Raw genomic sequence first — 9916 nt, 5'->3', positions numbered from 1 at the left:
TCACTTTCCTGCTGTGCCATTAGGTGGCTTTTGCCTTGAAAAGCCGCATGCCACGGCGGGGGGGCGGGGGGGGCAGGCAGAGGGAAAGCTTGAGGAACTACTCCTCAGATGTGTAGGTCTTTTTCGGCGGGGGGGTGGGGGGACAAAGGCACTCTCGGGGTTGGTCGGCCTGTGCACTAGGCAGACCTAAACAGTCACTACCTATTGCATCAATTCTTTAACAGTGCCCGAATATAGCACTGCCAGTGATTCTTTCCCTCCTTCTCCCTTGGGCCACTGGAATACACACAGTGGTGTAAGAATGTCAGATTTAATCCTGCACTCTGCTCCACAAGGGGCACATTTTGCACCCCCAAATACAGTCTTCTTTGCCTTTTGCCCCTCAGCCCCCAAGAAACAGCTAGTCTCATCAGCTGCACTCCCTCTCTTGAAGATGCATCATCTGCCTCAGCATTCAGTTCCAAAAAGCAATGGTCTCTGACTGGATTTCCATTTTAAAAAGATAATTGTTTTATCAAAACTCATAACTGACAAAAGATTCCAGCCGCATCATTTCATCTCCGAAGTGTTCGGGTTTTGCCGCAGAATTGATTGGGAACTCTCTCCCACTTAGGGTTGCCATGACCCCTGGAATTTAGGGTAGCCCCCGGACTTTGGCTCCTCCACCCAGCTGCTAAATTCCACCAAATTTACACAGATTTCAAATGTGCTGCCCAGGTTGCCTGGATTTTACTCTGCATGGGAGGGCAGAGAAGGAGGGGGAAGTATACCAATCTGTCAAATAAATAAATAAATAAATAATGCAAATTAGTTGCAGCACAGTTTGCATAATATGCAAATTAGGCCACCTGGGTTTGGGAAGCTTAAAATATGGCAACTCTACTCTCACTGGATCCTCAAACCAGTGTGGACTAGTCATGCGAACTTGCGTTCAAGCGGCCTGTCTGTTGAGAGCGGGGCACCAAAGTCAAACTTTGCCTAGGGCACCAAGGTGAAGGGCTGACCCTAGAGCCCGAGAGAAAAATGGCCAACGTCTAATTAATTCTACACACGTGCAGCTGAAGAGAGTATGCACACAGCGTTCTCACTTCAGAAACAGAAGTGCCCACTCCTCAGAGTGGAAACGGAGCCTCTGCATGAGTGTTTCTTCTTTTGGATGCATGTGTCTAGCATCAGGCTGTTGGCTTGCTGTTTGGGGGATTGAAGACATGAATTATTAGGCCTGATAATGTAAAGGTAACATGTGCCATCGAGTCAGTGTCGACTCCTGGTGCCCAAAGAGCCCTCTGGTTGTCTGGTAGAATGCAAGAGGGGTTGACCATTGCCATCTCCCACGCAGTATGAGATGATGATGCCTTTCAGCATCTTTCTATATCGCTGCTGCCTGATATAGGTGCTTCCCATAGTCTGGGAAACATACCAGTGGGGATTCGAACCGACAACCTCTGGCTTGCTAGGCAAGCCATTTCCCCGCTGCACCAGTAGGAGGCTATTAGGCTTGGAATGGGATAGTAAAATGTAGGAAAATGAGGAGGGGAACTCCTCAAATGCATAGAGGGGGATCTGCACCCCCTGAGCCACCATTGTCTGTGTGTTTTTAACAGAAAAGTGGGGTGTGGGGGTGTGGATAGGCAGATAGATAGAGTCAGTCCAGCATGTTACCCTGAGGCCAGGTCCACACAGAGCTTAGTATATAGGCTCCACCAGGCTCTGTTTACCAGGGACAGCCCCTATTTTCTGGTGAGCGCTTTGTTCACGAGCTGAGTGTGGGAGAGGACAAGGGGGTGCCCTAACCCCGATGGCCCAGGGACATTTGTCTCCCCTGTCCAATTGTGGCTACGCCATTGTGTACCAGAACATAAGAAAGAGAGTTCTTCTGAGCCTGAGCCTCAGAGACTTTTGAAAAAGAGAAAACTACAGAAATTGTACATAGCAACACTTATACTACATTAATTTAATATATAAATTCAAATGGAAAGATGAGAATCTTTCCCTGGAAAAATCATATAAGGAATGGATTGGGAAAGTTTGGTTTCTAGCTCAGATGTCAAAAATCTCTGAAGTAGTAAGGCAAAGGGATGGAAGGCAGATAAGATCAAGGTTTAGTGTACAGTGGAGCCCATTTGTTCAATGCGGGAAGCAGAATTACAACAGAGAGAGGGAGAGGGAGAGGGAGAGGGAGATGGAAGTTTAACTGCACAGTAACTCATGACATCTGACTTTCAGAACTGTTGAAATAAATACTGAATTTAAAAGAAAAGAGAGAGAGAAAATAAATTCCCGCTCCAGAACTGAGCTTCTCAGGCTTGGAGGCTGAAGAACTGGGCCAATTTGATGTGATGAGAGAGGATGTTCTAAACTGTCTTCAAAAACCAAAAATTAACAAATCAGCCAGGCCAGATGGCATCCACCCAAGAGTTCTGAAGGAAGGCAAATGTGAAATTGCTGATTGTGAAATTGCTGATCTCCTAACAAAAACATGCAACTTGTCCCTACAGTCAGGCTCCGTACTAGAGAACTGGAAAGTAGCTAATATAACTCCAGTTTTCAAAAGGGAATGGGGTGGGGCAGGGGAGATCCAGGAAACTACAGGCCAGTTAGCTTAACTTCTGTGCTGGGTAAATTGATGGAAAACATACTTAAGGACAAAAACACATAGAACAGAGAACCAGCATGGCTTCCACAAGGGCATGTTTTGCCTCACTAACCTTTTGGAGTTCTTTGAGAGCATCAACAGGCATGTGGATAAAGCTGATCCAGTCAACATAGTATACTTGGACTTCCAAAAAGCTTTTGACAAAGTTCCCCACCGAAGGCTTTTGAGTAAACTCAGCAATCATGAGATAAGGGGACAGGTTCATGTGTGGATCGGTAACTGGTTGAAGGGCAGGCAACAGAGACTGAGAATAAATGGACAGTTTTCACAATGGAGGCATGTAAAAAGTGGGATCCCCCAGGGCTCTGTACAAGGACCAGTGCTCTTTAACTTATTCATAAATGATGTAGAAGTTGGGGTAAGAAGTAACGTGGTCAAATTTGTAGATGACACTAAACTATTTAGGGTAGTGAAATCCAAAACAGATTGTGAGGAGCTCCAAAAGGATCTCTTCAAAATGAGGGAGTGGGTGACAAAATGGCAAATGAGGTTCAATGTAAGCAAGTGTAAAGTGATGAATACTGGGATGAAAAACCCCAACTTCAAGTATACGCTGATGAGATCTGAGCTGTCAGTGACTGATCAAGAGAAGGATCTTGGGGTCGTGGTGGACAGCTTGTTGAAAGTGTCGACTTAATGTGTGGCAGCTGTGAAAAAGTCCAATTCCATGCTAGGGATCATTAGGAAGGGGATTGAAAATAAAATGGCTAATATTATAATGCCCTTATATGGTGCAGCAATATTTTGAGTACTGAGTACATTTCTGGTCACCAAATCACAAGCTTGTTGAAAGTGTCAACTTTCACAGCAGAAGCTGAGAAAAAGGCTAATTCCATGCTAGGGATCATTAGGAAGAGGACTGAATATAAAAATGCTAATAATATAATGCAACATTTTATTTATTTATTTATTATTAAATTTATATAGTGCCTTTCATTAAAACAATCCCAAGGCAGTTCACACAGAAAAATTAGAACAAGACTATAAAAATACACAATTAAAAGACAAGTTAAAAAATAAAAACATGAATTGGACTACAAAGATTTAAATATATATATATATAAATTCAAATGACCATTTATAATTTACCAGTTGCAAATTAGATGCATGCCTGAATAATTTAACAATGACTATCCACAAATCTCCTCCTAATCTTCAAATAAGAAGAATTTATATTGTTTAATATTCATTTCATGGTTGGACTTTGTATACTGTACAAAAAGGGTCCAAGTTTGTGGGAAAAGTACATTATAAATGGAGATTCTCTGTTCCTTTTTCCAGATTTAGAAGCCTCCTCCAATGGCCCACGATACTCTTTATATCTTTTTATCCAGATTTCCCCCCAAGTATTTTGCATTTGCTTGGTTCTTGCGTTTAGACATAGCAAGCAATGCCCAGTCTGAGGCACCCTCTGCTGGCCATAGAAAAGAGCTGCAGTTTTCATCCCAAACTCATTTCTATAGACTTCTATGACTAATTTAGCAGGTGAAAATGACCCAACCTGTGCAAGACTGGAAGACAGAAACAGGCTGGAGCCCTGGGAGCGGGAGGCTATTATTTTAGCACTGACTATTCTGTCATGTAGCTATGGGTCTACTTAGCCAGCAGTTTATTTCAACATGAACACAAATTCTGATGGGAGATTTTACATGGTGTCTACACAACAGTTCGGAACATAGGAAGCTGCCATATACTGAGTCAGACCACTGGTCTATCTAGCTCAGTATTGTCTGCACAGACTGGCAGCAGCTTCTCCAAGGTTGCAGGTAGGAGTCTCTCTCAGCCCTATCTTGCAGATGCCAGGGAGGGAACTTGGAACCTTCTGCATGCAAGCAGGCAGATGCTCTTCCCAGAGTGGCCCCATCCCCTAAGGGGAATATTTTGCAGTGTTCACATATGTAGTCTCCCATTCAAATGCAACCAGGGCAGACACTGCTTAGCAAAGGGGACCCTTCATGCTTGCTGCCAGACAGGGGCGTAACTATCATAGGGCAAGGGGAGACAGTTGTCTGGGGCCCCACTGCCTTGGGAGCCCCGCCCTCCAAGGCAAGTCACATGACTGACTCCCCCAGCCGCACACCCGCCCGGGCTTCCTTCAGTTGTATTCATCCTCCGAAATTGATGTGAGTGTTAAGACCTGGAGCTACCAGAACAGCATGTCTTTCTCTAGTACCATTCAATTTTTTATTTTATTTTATTTTATTTATTTGATTTTTCAAGCTGGCTCAGGGTGGTTTACAATTAAAAAACAGAAATGATTAAAAACAATTAAAATAGAAATACAAATATAAACATCAAATTTAAAAACATCTTAAAAAACAATTAAACTATCAAAACAATTAAAACCCTGAAAACCAGGTCAACATTAAAACAATTAAAAACTGATTAAAATCCCTGAAAGGCCAGGCAAAACAGATGGGTTTTAAGGGCTCTCTTGAAGGTCAGCAAAGAATCAAGATTACCAATTTCTGCTGGGAGTGTATTCCACAGTCCAGGAGCAGCTACATAGAAGGCCCGCCTCTGAGTCGCCACCAGACGAACCGGTGGTAACTGGAGACGGACCTCCCCAGATGACCTTAACGTGCGGTGGGGATCATGTGAAAGAAAGTGCTCTCTAAGATATCTCGGACTTGCATCGTCCACAATTTACAAAACCTTAAAAAAAAATCATTTAGGATGATGCTCTATTGTGGCACATAGGGGTGTGTGTGTGTATACAGACACAGACACAGACACACACACACCCCTATGCTTTTTGTTTCCACTATTCAGCCTCATTTAAGATTTCTTTACTTCATGAGCTGAGCTTCAGTGAGGGGGGGCATTTTAAAAATCTTGTCTCTGTGCCCACTACAACCTTGCTACGCCCCTGCTGCTGCAAGAATAGCTCTCCTCCCTGGCTGAAATACATTGTCTAATTTCTTAGCACCATCTTCTGGCCATCTGCTGACAATCTGTGAAAAACCTGTGCCTTTCCAAAACTACCTTTATTCTGACTTGGAAAATGCCCAGATGGTGCTAAGAAATTAGACAAGGTATTTATCTACTGATGGACATTCAGAAAAATGTGTTACTTGGGAGAATAATTTAGCCAACTAATGGAAACTAAGAAATGTGAATTACTTGGGGTAATATCTGGGGGAATACATCACTGAAATTGCAATAGGCTGCCCTTTTCAGGTCCATTATGCCAGGCCTCCAGCATGCTTAGCATTTATTCCAGATATTCAAAGACCTTCACAGACTTGGTGTCAGTAGTCCTGATCAAAACCCTGCAAGGTAGGCCAGCCTGACATCCTCAGATTGCAGGTGGCACAGCTGAGGCTGAAACCTTACCAAATGGCTTGTAGTGACTTACGCTGTTACAAAACTTTTTACAAATTGCAAATGTTTTGTAATGAGTTCTACTGAAGAGAAGATTTGAAGATGACCTCCAAGGTCCCTTCCACTCTACGATTCTACCATTAGTATCCATTTATCCCACAGAAGGATGGATGGAGTCATTCTCAGATACTTCTGCAATCTCCAAAGACTTAGGGCAAATTTCACTTCTGATGGAAGTAGCTAGAGGAGAGGGGGCCCGTGTTCGCCCCTCTCTCCAGAAGACCCTCAGAGGACGCTCCTTCTGGGATCAACTCCTCTAAGGTTATAGTCTTGGTGAATAGGATGGGTGGCACTCCTGTTGGGCTGCAGAGTGACATCTCTCCCTGGACAGCTGTGACACAGTTCAGAGGGCACCCTGGAGTGACTAGTCTGGATTCTTGCATAGTTTCATCATCTGTTGAAGCCCAAGGAAGAAGGAACCGCCCTCCAGGAGGCTTTACACACAGGGCTTTTACTTCGAATCTCCTCTGGAATGGAGTCTGCCCGTCCATATATTAGCTACAGTTACCCCCAAGTCCCTGTGGGCTATCAGGGATCAGTACAGACATGACTCTGTCCCCCCCCCCCTCCCCGAATCGAGGCTGTGCATTCTGGCTGAGCCCAAAGCATGTCCGGCTTAAAAGAATCCTCTAGTTTCAGTGGCTTTGGCGGGGGGAAAGCCCGGGGCTTCTGTTATGCCCCACTGCTTCTCCCTTGATGTGTGGAGTGGCCACAGGGTTTTGCAAAACTCAATGAAGGGGAGTTTGGCAGCTGTGTTTGGTATGGTCTGCTCTGAGTATTTGCAGTTACAAACACTGGGAGCGGGGAGGAAGGGTTTTTAGCAGATTGGTGAAATTCTGTGGAGGGAGAAATTCCTGAGTTAAATGCAAGCACAAACTGCAAAATGTGGGTCTTAACAGAGGCTTTAGATATGCAGAATGGAGGCTACAGCTTGATGTAACCTGGGACCTTTTTGTGTGAGCTGATTCGCCTGAAACTTCCCCGCCTCTTAGATGGTTGTGTGTGTGTGTGTGTGTGTGTGTGTGTGTGCGCATGCGCACACGTGGGGGGGGACATGAGTGGTGGGCATTCACTCACAAAGGCAAGTTCATTATAAAAACCAGCAAATATTTAGGTCAGATTCGGCAGGCTTGGGTTAAGCGTTCTGCTGTTTGATCCGCCTTCTTGGCAACTCGGCATGCTGTTCTTCCGTTCCTTGCTGTCAAGCTAAGGGGTTTGTGACTCCTGAGGATGTGGACAAACTGCTTGGAGCGATGAGGCCTACCACTTGATCTCTTGACCCTTGTCCATCATGGCTTGTTCTATCTAGCAGGGAGGCTGTTGTAAGAGGCCTGATAGAAATCATAAAAGCTTCTTTGAGGGAGGGCAGGATGCCTCTTTGTCTTAAGGTGGCAATCATTAGACTTATTCTAAAGAAGCCTGCACTAGATCCCTCAGAGTTGAGCAATTATAGGCCTGTCTCCAGCCTCCCATGGCTGGGGAAAGTAATTGAGAGGGTGGTGGCCTCTCAACTCCAGACGGTCTTGGAGGAAACTGATTATCTTCTAGACCTATTTCAAACTGGCTTTTGGGCGGGCGACGGGGTGGAGACTGCCTTGGTCGGCCAACCTGAGCGGGATCTAAAATTAACTGAGCAGACATCCAAAAAACCTGTGAGCACGTGCATGTCTTAGAGGGAACATTGGAAGAGACCCCCTTCACTAGCAGTGTCCCCAAGGGACAGGCAGAGTTCAGCTCTTCACAGTGGCAGAAGCCCTGCTGGAGGCTTTCTTCCCTCAGGGCAACAGAAGGTGGAGGGACGGGAGGAGTGTGGCGATATGTGCCTTCTCAGGACTACCGGCCACATGCTGAGAATTTATCTTGTCCGATATCCCTTCATGGAGGGAATTATTGCTGCCAATATTTCGACTCCCCTTTTTGTAGCTCACCTGACAACCGCATATCAACCACCTATTGCACCATTACAGTGGGGTGACCCAAGTGCCCAAAATAAGCTAAATGGTGCACACAGTGATACATGCATGAGATTTAGCAGGAATGTTATCCGATATCTAGGGTTTTAGAAAGTAACTTTACCCACCCCAAATCCCCATATGGTGGTTAAAAATAAATACGGCATAGTGATATTAACATGGCCATGTTAAGGAACACACATTTCCCTTCTGTTTTGCCCGCTTGAATAGGGAAACTGTATTCAAAGTATCTGAATCTCATGTAACATATTTTTCTTCTTGTTTTTGACCTTTTTGGTTTACACTCTCAAGTCATTCACACTGTGTTCTACCGGATTTGGGAGCTGTGTGTGCTCCCAACTTTTGGTTGTGTGGAAGCAAGGTGGGAGGCAAACCTGGGTAGCTTTTCCTCCTACCTCTTCCACACAATCACTTCTACCCAGGTTTGCCTCTTACCTTGCTTCCACACAACTGAAAATTGGGAGCACACACAGCTCCCAAACCTGGGTAGGACACAGTTTTTGATAGCGTGGACGGCCTCTCTTGTCTATTAAGTTGCTGCCCCTGCCCCCATATAAAACTGGTCTACTCGTTAATACATAATTCACATTTTATTCAGTCATGTTGGGAGAATTCTAACAAGCATTTTATAATCTGCATATTAAACAGAGGCCTGTTTAAACCTCTCCTTTCAGGTCCTTGTTCAATTTTATATATCACTACCAGCTTTCTTAAATTTGAGAGAGTAGTAGTATATGCAGTCGGTTCACTTTTTGCAAGCTGGTGTGCAGACTATTGAACCCTTTGATAGGCAAGGTGGAGAGAAGGCACAAAGAAATGGTGTTTTTCATGTTGCCCCATTGAAATCTTCCTGTGTTGGGCGAGAAGGGCTGTCTCAGGCCCTGTTGCCATACCTGTGACGTTGTTCATGAAAGGCCAGCTGATGGTGAGAAGGATAGACACACCTCAAGTGCAGAGTCCAATATTGCTTCCCTGGCCAAAACATTTGCTCCTTTATGCGGCAACCCGCAGAATCAGTATTATTTTCAAAGATGCTCAAGGTAGCCACTTAAATGCAAACAGAGCATCCTAGACTATTTTGATTTCATTAGAGAATCCCTGTTTTCCCATCATGTGGTCCTGAGGCTACTGGAGAGCGCTTAAATAAACTTAGAGCACATTCACGGCAGATTCCAGATCCCCATGTCATGTTGCTCCCATGAGTCCAGTAAAGGCACCGAGCCATCTCACAGTTTGCAGGAGGCCTGTGCCACTTTCGAATTGGTCCTCCTGTTTAGTGCTTTGCAGATAAACGCACCTGCTTCCAGGACTTTCGGTAGGTCTACGCCCTTCAGAGGAGAAAAAAAGGAAAAGGCATCACTGATTATTTTGCATGTGAAACAGAGTCAACATACCTATGAAGAACCTCTTTGAGCAACCTGATTCCTCCACTCTGGGACTCTGGAATGATCCATCAACTGCAGCCGCAGCCCACTAACCAAGTGCTCAGTTTAATCAGTGGGCCTAACAGCAAGAAGCCCATGCTTCAGATAAATGCAAATGTTGATTTAGGAAATAAAGAAATTATGTAAGTGGGTTTTCCTCCTAAAAAGAAGTTGTCTGTCTGTCTATCATTGTTTACATTTATATCCTGCTCTTCCTCGAGGAGCAGTGTACATGGTTATTTTTATCCTCACAACAACCCTGTGAGGTAGGTTAGTCTGAGAGATACATGGCTGGCCCAGAGTCACCCAGTGAGTTTCATGGTTGAATAGGGATTTGAACTTGGGTCTTCCTGGTCCTAGTCCAACACTCTCTTCCCACTACCTTGATTTTCGAGTCCTCACAACCACCAACTAGGAGTGCGCCCAGCTCTCCTACCTGGGAGAGGTGCTCCTGCTACCGAGGTGAGGTTTGTGTGATC

General features: G+C 44.9%; 1 protein-coding gene across 2 annotated transcripts in view; it reads right to left on the bottom strand.

Moving 5' to 3' along the window:
• Nucleotides 1-3537: 3537 nt before the first annotated feature.
• HMGCL (3-hydroxy-3-methylglutaryl-CoA lyase) overlaps nucleotides 3538-9916 on the bottom strand; it is a 29054-nt gene continuing 22675 nt past the window's right edge. For both annotated transcript variants that reach the window (XM_053267121.1, XM_053267120.1), the window contains exon 9: nucleotides 3538-9341. In XM_053267121.1, coding sequence (XP_053123096.1) covers nucleotides 9240-9341 — 102 coding nt within the window. In that variant the 3' untranslated portion in view covers nucleotides 3538-9239. The remainder of the gene's footprint in view (nucleotides 9342-9916) is intronic.

This window comes from Hemicordylus capensis, chromosome 7, assembly GCF_027244095.1.
Source record: "Hemicordylus capensis ecotype Gifberg chromosome 7, rHemCap1.1.pri, whole genome shotgun sequence".
Classification (NCBI taxonomy): domain Eukaryota; kingdom Metazoa; phylum Chordata; class Lepidosauria; order Squamata; family Cordylidae; genus Hemicordylus; species Hemicordylus capensis.
The sequence above is the reverse complement of the archived record's forward strand: the minus strand, read 5'-3'. Positions and strand labels throughout refer to the sequence as shown.